Source organism: Adelges cooleyi, unplaced genomic scaffold, assembly GCF_023614345.1.
Source record: "Adelges cooleyi isolate 19-005CV unplaced genomic scaffold, UGA_ACOO_1.1 ACOO_flye_CR_arks_rails_tigmint_CR_PRNA_574, whole genome shotgun sequence".
Taxonomy (NCBI): domain Eukaryota; kingdom Metazoa; phylum Arthropoda; class Insecta; order Hemiptera; family Adelgidae; genus Adelges; species Adelges cooleyi.
The window spans coordinates 1,347,100-1,362,538 of NW_026096268.1; the positions used below are offsets into that span (position 1 = coordinate 1,347,100).

Below are 15,439 nucleotides of genomic sequence, written 5' to 3' on the forward strand. Positions count from 1 at the left end.
TCTTGTCAGCATTTTCCAAAATTCAGTGAGTGCTATTCTCTGAATCTCGATGGATTTTTTAATAATTTTGACCGGGTACACTTTTGTACACATTTTACTGTTATTGCAATTTGAAGTTAACGAATGTTTCGGCTTTTTTCCAAATCAACTTTGCCAACAAGAGATTAATTTTGCTTTTCGCGTCATAATTATAGGATTAGGGTATTCTAACCTAATATATAGTAATAGCAGGCCACAGGACGACAGTGAATGTGAAATAATATTGAAATGTATATAAGCGTTTGTCACCCAGCCATCTGCGATGGTATTTGAGAACGATTAATATTCAAACACCCGCCCAAACTCAATTAGTGCGATTAGTATGCAATAATTTTTGTTTTAGATTTCCGAATGAGCCTTCAAGTCATAGTTATTTTAATTAAAATAGTTTATACTTATGCTTTTGCAACACTATCGATATTTTAAAATTAATAGTCTCTTGCTTCAATCTGAATTTTAATCTGTAAAAAATTATAATATTTAAATTATAATTGTTTGTAATTGCTGTAGAAAAATATGAGGCTTTAAAAGTAAACCTAAACCAAGCTATAAACATGTTTAGCAACAAGAGTACTAAGAATTTCCAGTTATATAAATATATGGGTCAAAACGCCGAATACGAACGAACGGTTGGAGCACCTCCCCGAGAACTTTTTGAAACTTAACCTGCATGTCTGTCTGGTATGGTGAAAAGAATGTTCTCAAATTTTTCCTATTATTTTGGCATGGTCGTAACTCGTATAAAGTATTTTTAGTTTTTTTCTTTACTCTCCTTTTTTATAGTATCTACGGCTATAAAAAATATATATATAATTAAAAATCAGTTTCTTATGTAAAATAATCTCAGCTTTTTGAAAACATTGTTTTTTTTTAGTTTAACAGTAAGTCATAAAAATTTAGTTTATAAACTAAAAAAATTTGTTTTTTCACGTTGCCCAAAATTTGAGGATTTTTCTAATACTTTTTTCAGAAAGCTGATATAATTTTACATACGAATTTAAATGTGTAGATTTCAAACTAAGTTCTCCATAAAAACGTTTAGAAAAAAAAAAAAGAGGTTAAATTTCACAGAAAACGGAAAATGATCTAATTTTTACATATGAAGGAAGGGCTGCGGGGAAAAAAGATCAATGTAAATTTTTTTTGAAAATGAGATTTTGGTATCAAATTATTTGTAATTGACGTATTGTATCTTTTATGCGCTCGAACCAGGAAATTGGGAAAAACAAATTAGTCGAGAGTAACGACCGCCGGAAGTTTAGGCATACAGGCAAAATGTATTACATTTTGAAATTAAAAACATGATTTTCTTAGAATGAAAAAAAATTGACATTGATCTTTTTTCCCCGCAGTCCTTCATATAGTGTTTTTAACTATTTTGATTACTGAGGTTGTTTTTCCCGTTTTTTAGATTTTTCTGGGTTGACCCCAGATTAAAAACATTTTGTAAAAAAAGCGTATCAATGTCCAATAGAAATATTATTGTCAGATCCACAGTGAGGTTATTGTAATGTGAAATTGGAACTCGGCCATCGGTGGACGGTGACTAAAATAGAATTATTTTCAATTTACCCATGATCTCTCAACTAATTCTAAGTTGGATTAAGACCTGTGTCGTGACTCGTTCATTAGACCAACGTGCCTATTGAACAAAATATGATTGATTGTATATTATCCCTGATAGATACACTTGACAGCTTACAATAGTGTACTTTGGAATTATTACACAGTTCCAAATCCATTTAATCAAAGTAAATTTATAATATTAATTAAATCTATCATTAACCCCCCCCCCCCCCCGAAATTATATCCTATATACGCCACTGTATATAATATTATAATAAGCTAATAAACGAGTCTTTGACGCTTAATAATAACTGTTTGTTGACTATATTGGTGTTTTTATGATCATCGATTATTATATTATTTAATATAAAACTCACAAATTATCATTCAGTACTATTTTAATATTAATTGATATAAACATATATATATATATATATATATATACTATATATATATATATATATATATACACGAAGGGAATGTTCATCTCAACGCGATATTCATTTGAATATATTAAAACCTGATAATAATTATCATAAACCGACGGTATTGTACTTTTATTATACCTACTATATATATTATTCCGTAGCTTATACCCTCGTTGTCACCTCGGATATTCATAGATATTCAAACAAATCTAACCGGTTTGCCTTCGCCTAGCGTTTACCTACCTTCTCAAATTGTTTACACGTGTATGATAAAATATAAATAATATATATTTTGTTTAATCTCCAGTCGCGGTGCGTTCAAACTCCAACGCGGTCGTCGATGCCTGTTGGGCTGCGCCAGTAATACACTTGTGTCCGGCCGAATAACGTCGAAATTTTTGAACTCGCACGCCAAAAGAGTTACATCATATTATAGCAGTTAGTCTAAACACCGGTATACCGCCTGTTATTGTTATATCTACCTATTGAACACATTAAACTACACACCATGTCACCCGTGAGTAACCTTTTATTATTATTATCGTAACAATTAATATCGACGGCATAAATGCACTATTTTTGGGAAATCGAGTCAAGTGTGGACAGACATCTATAAAGTATCATCCTACCCACCGTGTACACATATTGGAAGCCGGAAATTCATAGTTTTGCTGTACTGGACTCGACAGTTCATTGCAGGACTTGACGTTTTCAATCATATCGTTCCAGTAAATGTTTTTTTTTTTTTTTTTTAACGCACTTATGACAACAATATCTGTGGACTATGCCGTCGATATACATATCACGTTGTTCACTATTACGACCGTTGTTTTTATATTTATATACTTTTCCCCCCTTGGCCATATTTCACGTAGAAAACTATGTTGGACTTGAGGTACAACGAAATGTGGAACGACTGGGACGGGTCGGCCGGCGATTTCGGAGAGCCTGTGATTTTGGAACAGCAGCAACACGGTCGTCTGGTGTTGTCTTGGAAACGGTTGAACGTGTCGGTTACGAAAAAAGTACACAGGCTCGTCAAGCCAACAAAAGTAACATCCAAACAGTTATTGTTCAACGGTGAGTCAGGTACCAGTTACCATACGTGGCCGAGGTCGGTAATGGCTTTTGTTTTTCGGTGGAAAGATATATGCAGCAACTCGATTGCTGTTAAATTAAATACTATTTGTTTTAAACAATAAAGAATACTACTCGTACGTACAAAAGTATATATATATATATAAGCATAAAGTAGGTACAGATTGGGTTAAAGTTATATACTCTATAATAGCAGTACGCATAGCGTAAGTATAAACCGGTTGACGCATTTCCAGTATCTGCTATTATTTGCATAATATACATTAATACATAATTAGTTATTTTAACATTACAAACGAGTGCCTAACGACGAACATAATTGCTCGATTAAACCAAATTAAAACATAAAGAATATTATGTTGCATAACATGTACAAACGTAAAAACGCAATAAGTGATTAATGCTTGATCGCACAAAACTTAATTGGTTCTTTATACTAAGACGTAGTAGGTTTATTTCAATCAAGAATCACGATTTGCGGCTTATGACACTAACACAATTTTGTGCAGCCCAATATTATTATTATTGTTGACTCGGGGGGATATAATTCCCCACCAGGCTAGCCCCCCCCCCCCGGGGCTCTTTGCATACATGTAAAAAAAAAATTATTACTATTGTTTGAACAAATATATATGGCTTCAATTGATTTGATTTAAAAAAGTGTACCTATACTATACGAATCTATATTGTACGTCAATAATTATTATCTCCTTTGAACTTTGTAATTATTGGTATAACTACAAAAAACTATAGGTAATAGCAAAATAGTTATTTTATTATCATTTTTCAATTACCATGGACATTTTATTTATTTATTTATGTACTAAATAAATCATTAAACAATTGGTGTACGTCTAAGTCCTAGGCATCAATGTTGTTTATTAAATAGATAGCGGTAACACGTGGTTATTTTGCATCTTTGAGGTGTGTGAAAACAAAATGTCTCAGGTTTAGGACATGCCTGGTTATTGAATATATCCACTTCATTGTACTTTCAAATTACAAAATGACAACGTAAGGACATTTCAACAATGCTATTGACTTACAATGTTTTTTAATAAATATTATAGACATAATATCTTTACAAAATAAACTAATTTGATTGGTTCCCTTTACGTTTTTGTTTTATTTTTATCTTTATATATTCCGATTGGAATATATGGGGGTAGTAAGCAGTAACCTGGTATATTTAAGCCATGATCTATTGTCTACTGTCTCCCCTAGCATAATAAAACGTCACCGAGACAATTACATTTGCTACAATATTAGTTCTCCTGTGACAAAAGTCTGCGTACGCTTATTATAGTAGGTGTTTGAAACGAAACGTACAAGGAATATATTAATACAAACAAGTAAACCCGAACACCCTAAAACTAGACCTAGACTAAACGATTCATAAATAGGGTTCATTTGAATTTTTTGTTAACGATAAATAATTTTGTTCAATATTGGAAATTAGCAAGACCCGTTTCAAGAAAGGGTGTCCTTTTTACTTTTATCTATTTTACAAGAAGAGAATTCGCTCTCCGGATCGATAGCTATTGGTTTGTTTTTAATCAATTTATTTAAAGCAGCAGTTGATAAATTAATCTGAATTATATATACTGTTGGAACTAAAATAAATAATATTTTAGGTTATTTATTTAGGTTTTCTTATTTCTTAATTTAAAATGTATTGAGCAAATTTGTTTTTTTTTCTAAACTATTCATACTTGTGTTTACTATGGTCCTTTAGCGCTAAATATTACATTTTTTTTTTTTTGAAAATAATGAAAATAATCCATATTAAACATTGTTATTTGAACGAAAAACAATATACTGAAGCCCATCTTCGGTTTCAGAATAAAACCAAACAAGGTATATATTATTGAGCGTATGTTCCTATCGCCGACTTCAAGGGTCTCCAGTTGGGCATTCTCCCTCATATATCATATATTATTACGTTTTCGGTTCAAAGGAGCTCTATTACGTCATAGTTGTTAAATTTGTACTCTGTCTCTATAGGGCGAGTCTTTGTTTATGTTAGGCCGATTTAGCTCTTAATTGCAGAGTATGCCTATTGTAATGAATCCTATAACAATAATTGGGAATTAAATACAATTTGATCTACATCTTAAAAAACATTTTCGAGACAAAAAAAATCCAATATTTTAAAATTAATTTAAAAAAAAACATGATCTTTATGTTATCAAAATCTTTTCTAAAGCCCCACAGTGTGTCTATACCTGAAATAGTAATAATTATATAATTAATTTTACAAAATGTGTTTCTTATGCTTTCAGTCAGCGGCAACATAGAAAGTGGAAAACTTCTAGGAATCATGGGACCGAGGTTTGTATAATTTCCCTATAGCATTTATCATAATACTAACATCCGTTTTATACTTAGTGGTTCGGGAAAAACAACCTTGATGGCCACTATAAGTCACCGGACAAAGGGTATTATATACTGTGAATGCATATTTAACAATTGCGATGTTCAGCGATCCTGTTGCTAAATTGTATACCTACTTTGTTTTAGGAAATTTCGACGGAGAGCTTTTACTAAACGGCCAACCCGTGTCAGAAGAAAACATGATAAAAATATCTGGTTTCGTTCCTCAGCAAGACCTGAGCTTCGAACAGTTAACGACTCTGGAACATTTAATATTTATGGTCAGCAAAAGTGAATTATTGTTTAATTAATTTTTCAAAACGTAGCTTTCCGATTGTTATTATGGGGGATAAAAATGTACCAACACTTTTTGTTTCATACAGGCCAAGCTGAAAATGGACAGGTGTACTAACGAAAAAGCTTTGGCCGCCAGAATCGAATATTTAGTGGCCAAAATAGGCATGAACAATTTTTTAGACACTCGACTGATGTATTTGTCGGGCGGCGAACGCAAAAAAGTCGCCTTGAGCGTTCAGCTGTTAAACGATCCTCCTATACTGTTTTGCGACGAAATCACCACAGGCCTGGACAGTTACTCGGCCGCACACATAGTTAACACTTTGAAAAGCATAGCCCGAACTGGTAAAATTGTCGTTTGCACAATACACCAGCCCGCGTCCGGTGTATTCGATAAGTTCGACGACGTTGTGCTTCTTTCCAACGGACGATTGGCGTACCAAGGGCCCGTTTCTTTAGTAAATCAGTTTTTCAAAAAGTACAATAATTGTTGCATTTATTTCCTATACTACGTTAGCCGCCGACTAACAACTATATAGTATATTATAGAGGGATGAAAATCAAAAGGGTGTAACAAGTGACCATTTTTTCATTAACAAATTTTTGGTCATACATTATTAACCAATGATACCTTTTTTCCTTCACCGGTTTTACGATTTTTTATAAATTATTTTTAAACATATATTGAAGAAAACTAGTGAACATCATCACTGTTGACAAAATATATTTTTTTTTTTGCTCTCCTATAAAACGTTATAAAATCGGTTACACTTTTGGTTCTTATCCCTTCATATGTCTGTTTACTTTGCACGTGTAAACCAATTTAATATTACAATTAGGTTCGATTATACGTGCCCGGATATGTTCAACAAAGCGGACTTCGTCGTGTCTGTTCTCAACTCGAACGAAAAATCAATCAAGAGCAACGTCGACGAAATGTGCAGAATATCTTCCACCGAATATCAAATAGATTCAAACTACGATTCGTACAACTGCACCGTATGTGTAACATTATAGTCAGTGGTGTATTTAAAAAAAATAGGATAGTTGTTCCAAAATGTTAAGTATTCGTGAAATAACGAAAAACCAATTCTATAAAATAACTACTTGCATTTGGTATGATACACACTGCATGCGTGTGCCTATATTAAAATTCTGGCCTAACCTACATCTTGGTTCTAATAGCGCCCGATCTCTCTTACTGTAACTTTGACAAATTACATTTTTATTTTCCATAATATTCTGTAGTACATTTTGGACAAAACTTTTCGTAATTTGTTCAGTTTTTATGCTGTTGTCATTTTTTACATAACATTATAAATGGTATATCTATCTAATTAAATTTACATGTATTTAGTGATCGAACTCGTTTTTATCAAAAACTGACGTTTGCTCTTTTAGACCCGAGGTACATGTTTAATACATATGTTATAAACTAATAATTCGATTATTATTTTTTAAAACTGTTTTTTCTAGATGCAATTGGAGTATCAACAACTTTTGCACCCGTAAGTAAAATTAAAAATGTAAACCATTGGATCAATTATAAATTAACCTACAATTCTTCTATAGAAGTATTCTACACAGTTAGCACCACTAACTATATTTATTGGGATGTTTTATGCATTATAACCTTAACGATCCCACCTTTCTCAAAGTTAACGATACAACTATTATTAAATAAAAACGTCTAAAGTATAATATTCGTTTTATGTATCACAAATAAATACGATATAAATTTTGTTCCATTCGTTCTTATATTTAACATTTGTACATACAAATTTAATTTTTTGCTCACACTGAACACTCGATGTATAACCTTAATAAGTGACATTAATTATCCTAATATTATTATAACACGTAGAGAAAAACAACAATGGATTACACAGCTAAATTTAATCTTGGGCAGATCAGTGAAATGTTTTTTAAGAAGCTACAAGGCCAAGATTCTGGAACTAATAACGTTATTGGTAAAACCGCAATATTGGCCAAAGAATGTATGTAAGTTAGTCATTCTTTACAAATATATTTTTTCTCACAGTTTTTGGGACTCTTTGCATCCACGCCGTACGCTAATTTGAAGTTTGACACAAAAGCCGTGCAAAACTGGCAAGGGTTCTGGTTCAGTTTTACTATAAACTCCATGTTCCAATATTGCTACTCTTCTATCATCACTTACCAACTGGAATTCCCTATCGTCCATCGAGAAGTCAGTAACAGCATTTATTCCTTAAGCGCTTTCTACGTTTCCGAGATTGTCATGACGGTTAGTACAGTCTATTGTCAACAGCCCGCTGTTATTAAAATATATATATATTTATAAAAGTTTAAAAGTTAGGATGATAGTGTTATACATTATTCTCAATTTAAAAAGTTAATGAAATGTATGCGTTACCATTTAAATTTTAGAAGTTGCTATTAAAAACTAAGTTAAGAGGGGTAAAAAACAAAATGTAAAAATTGAGATCACATTGTATAAAAACATTATTAAAAATAAAAAATAAATAAATATATATATATATAATATTAATATATTAGGGTGGTCGTTAAATTTGACGTGGCGTTATTTTTGTTCCTTGTATTAGGATATTTTTTAAACTCACCCCTTGTACTCACTTCTGTTTTTTTTTTTTTTTAGCTGGTCTGGACCATCGTCGAAGTATTAATGTACACTTATCTGGTGTTTTGGATAGTCGGCATCGGTTATAATTATATGCAAGTGATGACGTTCTTGATCATCATGTTGGCGGCCCGATCTTACGGTGAAGTTTTTTTTTTATTATAATTATTCGCGTCGGTGCATTATCGTTGGGATAATAAGCGAATATTATTTTTGACATATTTTTTCAGGGAGCGTTCTATCTGCTTATTTCGAAAGACTCGAAAGCGTAGTCATGTTCTCGTTAGTATACGACTACTTGGCCGTATCCCTCAGCGGCGCATACATCTCATTCAGGTGCGAGCTATTAAAAAAAAAAAAAAAATACCTACTAACTCAACTTACATAAGAAATCGATTTATTAATATTGTTTTTGTTTCAGTTCCATACCGCCATTGCTGTACTACCTAAAATATTTTTCATTATTTTTTCTCGCTTGTGAATCGTTGTCTATTCTACAATGGCGTGATAGCTCTTTTATACGTAAGTTTTCTATACTTATGTCATACAGTCTTTTTTCATTCTTTGTATTATTATATTTTGTTGCTTGTGTCACAAAATTACTGTGCAGTGTTGTGTAAGCAGATTATTAGCAATTCAAAAAAGATCAGTTATCATAGATTTTAGTCAAGCCTCCGGGTAAAATTCCTGAAAAATGTACACTCAAACTATATAAAATTAAAAAGTTATCCAGAATTTGACCAAATTTGTTTTAAACATTTTTTTTTAATTCACCTAAAATGATTGCTCGATTTTGAAAAACATTAAAACAAGTAGTATCTATTGCTATTTTTTAATTGGGAAAGTCACACCTCTGGAGTACTTCTAGATCACTTTGTACGGTCGAACAATAAAAATACAAAACGCGGGTACTTTGTACGGTCCGATTTTATTGAAAGTTTTTTACTGATATCAATATTGAAACTTAAATTATAGACTAAAAAAATGTATAAATACTGACTGATCACAGCATTACAATGTAACAAATAAAATTAAAAAATTCACAATAAGTTAATTTTTTTCATGCCTGGTTACATAGATTAGATTTTTTTTTTCTATAGTTTTGTTCTTAGATTTTTGTCTAATCATCTAGTTTTACTGCCCGAAAAACCATCCAGAAACTGGGATTTATCGTCCCAACTAAATTATCGAAGGAGCTATTCCACCCTCTACTAAAATTGTTTGTTAAATGCGATTTTAACATTGTTTGGTCTCTCACATTCCAAATAGAAGAACCGTGGATTGTTATTACTACCACTAACATAAGTTCTGTAAAAGTATAAAATGAGAGGAAGTAACTCTTGAGAAAATGTTTTATACATATGACTAATTTCAATTAAAATGTCGTTAATAGGTAAAAATGCTAACGATAAGCAATCGTTTTACCCTTTTTGGAATTTACTTTCGTTATAATACTATTGTGTAGTCGACGATAAGATCCACACGGCAACGTTGCACGAGAGATAACAGTTGTAAACGGTCGCAATTCTGTATCGCCCATATTACGTATTATATAATCAATATTCGGACCATACAAGTGACCGTTAACCTAGCAGTTGGAATTTGTGGTTGCAAAAGATCACACACATACTTCATCGTGGTTATCAAATTGGCACACCCCTTAATGTAATTTATTACAGAGCACTTGTGCCATTCTCCTTGCGTTCTTCTCCCTTGACGGCACTGCTAATACTGTTATCCTACTGTCGTTGTTGGCCATACAAATCGTATTTTATTTTATTTCCATATTTTGTTGATAGCATGCCTGAATCTCAACAACTGCCTACACAACGGCAAAGAAGTGTTGCTGAGCTACGGATACGACATCGACCGGCTCTACGTGGACTTGATCTCGCTATTTGTTTTCTACATAATTGCCTACGTACTCGGCTACTACGGCATACTTAGGAGGACCAAAAAACAGCCCGCTTATTAAACAACAGTGTTTGTTTGGTTAAGCGACAAAAATTTGATATTTATTCCAATTCTTAATTTTGCTTTTATACCAGCATCCTAATTGTTTATTTATAAAATCGCTTGTAAATGTGTGCTAAAACATTTTTATCCACAACTTTTATTTTTAAAGCATTGTACATTTGTATTCTACATAAACTATGTCTTTATATTATTGTTAAAGCCGGTTTATTTTTAATTATTCGTGTTGACATCGTTCGTTAAGTGTGTTATTAGTTATACAATAGTTAATACTGTTGTACATTTATTAATTTTATAAATACAAATTACGATAAAGCTCAATTTGTTATGTAAATCCATTTTTATATGTACCTATATAATATTATCATGTCTTATGAGAGACCATTAACGATGGTGACATAATATTATAATCTATTGCTTTGTCCGTCGAGATTTTTAACAACCTTTTACTGAATTTAATATAATTCATACATTAGAAATAACAGTAATGATCGAACGCTTATTTTTATCTGGTATTTACTCGCGATGTTGATGAGTCAGAATGTTAATTTTAATTAAATATTTCTTAAAAATAATACATCTCGATTGTGGAATTATGCAATTTAATTTGTCTTATTATAATATTTTCTACGTCGTTAATTTGTTTAACGGACTATCTAATCTTACGTTTATAAATACGACTCGAAGAGTACCAGCTCGATTACACTTGCAGTTACAGACATAAAGAAAAAATTAATTATTCATTATAACGAGACATAGGTCAACGATTAAAACGACACGTTTAAACGATAATATAAAACGTTATGAAACCTTGAATACATTGATCCGATCGACCAACAAACAGATTATTTACACGACTCGGTCGTTTTTTTTTTTTGGTCGTTATTTTTATGATAATCTAAAAATGTATTTTGAACATAATATACACTTTCAAATATAGCCACTTATTGATAAACAGCATCGATGAAAATCCTTACAAAGTGTTCACAAAACATTTATCGTTTATGATTTTTATTTATTTCGTTCGAAACCAAAATCAAGGTCGTAATAATTAACACAATGAATAAATAAATACTTATTCAAAACAAGTTTTAATTCATTCCAGCTATTCGCTACACGCTATGGAAACTAAAAGGATTAACATTTAGTAGGGTACGTTTGAATAGTGCGGCCTTGACTGAGGACGACCATTTCGGCAATCTACAGTAAAAAAATACAAAACATTCATCACACACATAATATTAATACTGAGAAAAAAGCGACGTGCGTCTTAATTAACGAATAGGTTGTGGTCGAGTAAGTGCGCTCAGATGGCCGTAAAATGATGTAAATGCAAGTGGCGATATACAAATTTAAAAATATATACATAATATTAAGTATTACCAATATGTTTGGTCCCGTTGACATGACAAAGATTATCATGTCAGCCATTTCTTCGGCGCTTAGTATTTCTGAAGATTTCATTTTAGAGTGCGAAATGTTGGCCGCGTCAAAAATTTCCGTGTCCACAAAACCGGGGCTGATGCTCTGAATGATAATCATAAGGTTTTAGTTTTTTATTAACTTTGATTAAGAATTATTGCAATACAGGTTAGTTTAGGTTAATAACCGGTCAATTAAGTAGTGAATCGTTCACATCGTTTCGTGGGCCTAAAAACAGATGTCTATACTCAAAATATTGAGCGGTGATGAATACAGCCTAACGTCGATCAGATAAGTAACGAAAGTATCTCACTATATCGTGAGATAGCCAAGCATCTCCTAATTGTTGGTATCCTGCTCTCTCTCTTTTCTAAGTATTATCCAAGTATAATTTTCTTTTTAACGAATGTTGCAAAGGCTACGTCTAGCGCTAAAATTCTAACTTCTTGCATCTCAAAACGCCTCAGATGACCTACCTGGTGACTTTTAGTACAACCGAATCTGAGATGTTTAAATCTCCTGCCGTTATATTATTTTGACGATCTCTCGATAATGAGTTAGGACTTATGTCGGTGTTATTTGGAATTTTAGATCGGTTAAGTCAATTCATAAAACAGCCAACAAAGCAGACGTAAATAGCACCGTTTTTATCATTTATTATACTACATTCAATAAGCATCCCCTACAGTTTTCAATCTCGTAAGGTTCAATACGAGGGTGGTAGTCAATTTTTGTAACTACAGTGGTTCAGCACCTCTTAAAAAAATTATACATTTCCGCCACCAGCAAATGGCAATAGGCCACAAACATTGAAAATGTGCACCAATAAAATACGGAAAACACCTGACCCTGCAGCATTCCGGTTTAAGTATGCTTTTATGTCAGCTGATTTTCGAGGAAAGACGTGTTCCCTTTGGCGCTTTATCATTATGACTAATTAAAATTCGAAACAACTTACGGTTGCTTTAATGTGACGGTCGCCAGCTACCGATAATTCATGTCGCAGGCCTTCGGTTAATACTCGAAGGGCTTGTTTGGACGCGTTGTAAACCTTATTACCCGGATTAACTGAATACGAATGGCCCGTAATGCTAAAATAACAAAAAGCCAGTAGGTACAGCGAGGCCGGAAATAGGAGGACGGGGAGGTACAAATGAACGCTTCGATGTGAATCTGTTGATGGCAAAAACGCAAATTCGATAAAAGTATTGTAAAAACCGTAATGTGCTTAAAATTATATTTCGAGTGTTAGGGGGCAGGATATTATTATTAGGGTTCATCGTCTGTTAATAATAATTTTTTGCCATTATTACTCATACTTAATAATATAATGAAAATACGTATTTGCTACCTATTCACTGTTTATTCACTCACCCTAAAAATTTACTACTATAAAAGTATAATTTTATTTTTTTTTCCTTTATAAAAAAAGAAGTTCTACTACAGATTTTGAAGAAAATTGTTTATTATGTTATAGCCCCACCCTAGATATATCTTCAGTTTAATATTCAGACATTCAGTCCTAAAGCTTGACTGATTTTTAAAAAGTTATAAAGCGCCTGTAATTTTACGTTAAAAAAAAATTGTTTGCAATTTTTTGGGAATTTTTCTCGATTTTGAACGATAAGAGATGAATTTGTTAAATGTTTGTCCCAGTAAAGTACCTTTCAGGTACGATTTCTGCTTTAGAGAATTGCTATTTGCTACATGAAGATATGGGTTTAGCGTTTTACTAAAGTGAAATAGTAAAATAAGTTGGAGGGATCGCAGTAGAGCGATTTAGATTTTAGAGGCAGATCTAGAACGAGGAAGAAATGGGAGGACGTGATAAATAAGACACTGATATAAATGTTTGAAGTGGATAAAGAAATGACGATGAATAGCGAAATTTGTGTGGATAGCAAATTTGGCTGGACATTTGTGTGGGCTATAAGCCTGCTAAGGCAAAAAATAAGAAGAGTTTTATTACTACACATAAAAAACAATTAGGTACCTGCCTGTCTACCTGTTAATTTGTATTATGTGTCCGTTGGGTACTTTGTGCTTTTTCATAGATTTGTATGCTTCCCGAGTGCAAAGCGTGGTCGCTATTACGTTGCAGTCAATTATTTCTTTCCAATTTTCCGTCGACCCATCTGTTAAAATATAATTCACAGTTTTCAAGTTCACTTATTCACAGTTACGTTTTACATTTTACCACAGACTACTATAATTATATCGCAAGAAAAATAATAATTTACCTAGCTTTAAATCAATAATTAAATAATGCTTTATGTATATTTGTTAATTCAATTAATTCCATTACCTAGTATACTCGATATTCTAATGATTCCAGCATTGTTGATCATAAAATGAATACCGCCAATATTTTCGTCTATCCATCTGAAAGCTTTTAACACATCATCCATGTCGGTTAAATCACATGCTACCGAATGAAATTCACCAGGATAGTCGTTGTTCACAGTAAATGTTTTCAGCTCCTAAAATACAATATAGGTACCGTGGTATTGCTTAATATCAGGCGAGAATACCTGACAGGTAGGTAGGAAGTTTTATTAACGTACATGCCTCCGGTAGAACAGTTATTACTCATCAGAGTTAGTTTTTTTGTAATTGTTCACTACATGTATTGTTAGGGTTAGAATTTTATCACGATAGTCTTTGTATAGATTATACATACTAGTACATCAGCGGAAATCATTCGGCATCTGTACCTGTATCCTTGGGAAGTCTATTTTCCCAATCAAATCTCCTGATATATGTAGTGTTCTCTTAGAGTCTAAGTTTACTCTCAGATTATTTTTGCTAAACACTGATTTTATTACACCTAACCCGCCCCTGATGATTGGCCCACTATAAATTCATTCGTTGTGCAATCCGGACGTACACGTTTTTTTAGAGAGAATTACTTACAACTATTATTATAAACATTACCTACGGTTAAAAATTGTACGGACTTACTTCAAGTCTGGCGTATCTCCTGGCAAGCCCGACGACCACCATTCCCATTTTGACTAGTTTAATAGCAGTGGCAGCTCCGATACCAGCACTCGCCCCTGTCACCACGGCCACGCGTCCTTTAAGATTATCCATTTGGTATAAGTATAATTGTAATTGTATTTGCAAAAACAATGTTATGTTTCTAGCCGCACGTCAAATTAATAATTGTACCAACACCTTACATTACATGCCATTTATATAATTCGAAATGGCATCATTATGTAAACGTTTAGGAGGTAACCTAGTATTAATATAGATGCTCTCTACTCATCCGATTGTTTTTGTTATATAACATTTTAATACGTCTAAATTCTAAAAAAAAAACGGATAGCTAGACATTTTTTTTTTTTTTGACAATCAATAAATATAACTTTTTTTTGTTATGATATTAATATTCATAGGTTATACAGAATGATCAAATTAACGTAAGATACTCATTTTCTCGGAAAGTAATAAATAACAATCGTATAGTTTTTTTATTTGAAAACATTTTTATTTACGTTATTTTACAGTATTATAAAATAACTAAATATTTACCTTTTTTTTTTTTGTATTTTCCAGAGCTCTATCAACTTTTGAAACTGAAATGGTAACGAACATATTTAAGGGGACTGCATGTGGT

At 32.3% G+C, this 15,439-nt stretch overlaps 2 protein-coding genes across 2 annotated transcripts; one reads left to right on the forward strand and one right to left on the reverse strand.

The window, feature by feature from the left end:
- The first annotated feature begins 2,340 nt into the window (after window positions 1-2,340).
- LOC126843292 (protein scarlet-like) lies at window positions 2,341-10,486 on the forward strand. Its single transcript, XM_050580711.1, has 14 exons — window positions 2,341-2,550; window positions 2,909-3,113; window positions 5,414-5,462; window positions 5,520-5,569; window positions 5,652-5,785; window positions 5,888-6,279; window positions 6,641-6,800; window positions 7,278-7,309; window positions 7,666-7,771; window positions 7,843-8,067; window positions 8,440-8,563; window positions 8,652-8,757; window positions 8,843-8,943; window positions 10,221-10,486. The coding sequence occupies exons 1-14, from the start codon at window positions 2,542-2,544 to the stop codon at window positions 10,394-10,396; spliced, it is 1,869 nt and encodes a 622-aa protein (XP_050436668.1). The 5' UTR covers window positions 2,341-2,541; the 3' UTR covers window positions 10,397-10,486.
- A 903-nt stretch (window positions 10,487-11,389) lies between these two features.
- LOC126842939 (farnesol dehydrogenase-like) lies at window positions 11,390-15,021 on the reverse strand. The gene is made up of 6 exons (XM_050580181.1): window positions 14,779-15,021; window positions 14,123-14,297; window positions 13,823-13,952; window positions 12,776-12,908; window positions 11,779-11,922; window positions 11,390-11,595 (listed from the first exon to the last, which is right to left on the reverse strand). The coding sequence occupies exons 1-6, from the start codon at window positions 14,908-14,910 to the stop codon at window positions 11,533-11,535; spliced, it is 777 nt and encodes a 258-aa protein (XP_050436138.1). The 5' UTR covers window positions 14,911-15,021; the 3' UTR covers window positions 11,390-11,532.
- Between the last annotated feature and the right edge of the window lie 418 nt (window positions 15,022-15,439).

Coding starts and splice junctions, on each gene's coding strand:
- LOC126843292 (XM_050580711.1), top strand. Junction 5,570..5,651: donor TATAAGTCACCGGACAAAGG/GTATTATATACT, acceptor ACTTTGTTTTAG/GAAATTTCGACGGAGAGCTT. Junction 5,786..5,887: donor TGGAACATTTAATATTTATG/GTCAGCAAAAGT, acceptor TGTTTCATACAG/GCCAAGCTGAAAATGGACAG.
- LOC126842939 (XM_050580181.1), bottom strand. CDS start 14,910: ATGGATAATCTTAAAGGACGCGTGGCCGTGGTGACAGGGGCGAGTGCT. Junction 13,953..14,122: donor TAGAATATCGAGTATACTAG/GTAATGGAATTA, acceptor ATATTTTAACAG/ATGGGTCGACGGAAAATTGG. Junction 11,923..12,775: donor ACCGTCACATTAAAGCAACC/GTAAGTTGTTTC, acceptor ATTATCATTCAG/AGCATCAGCCCCGGTTTTGT.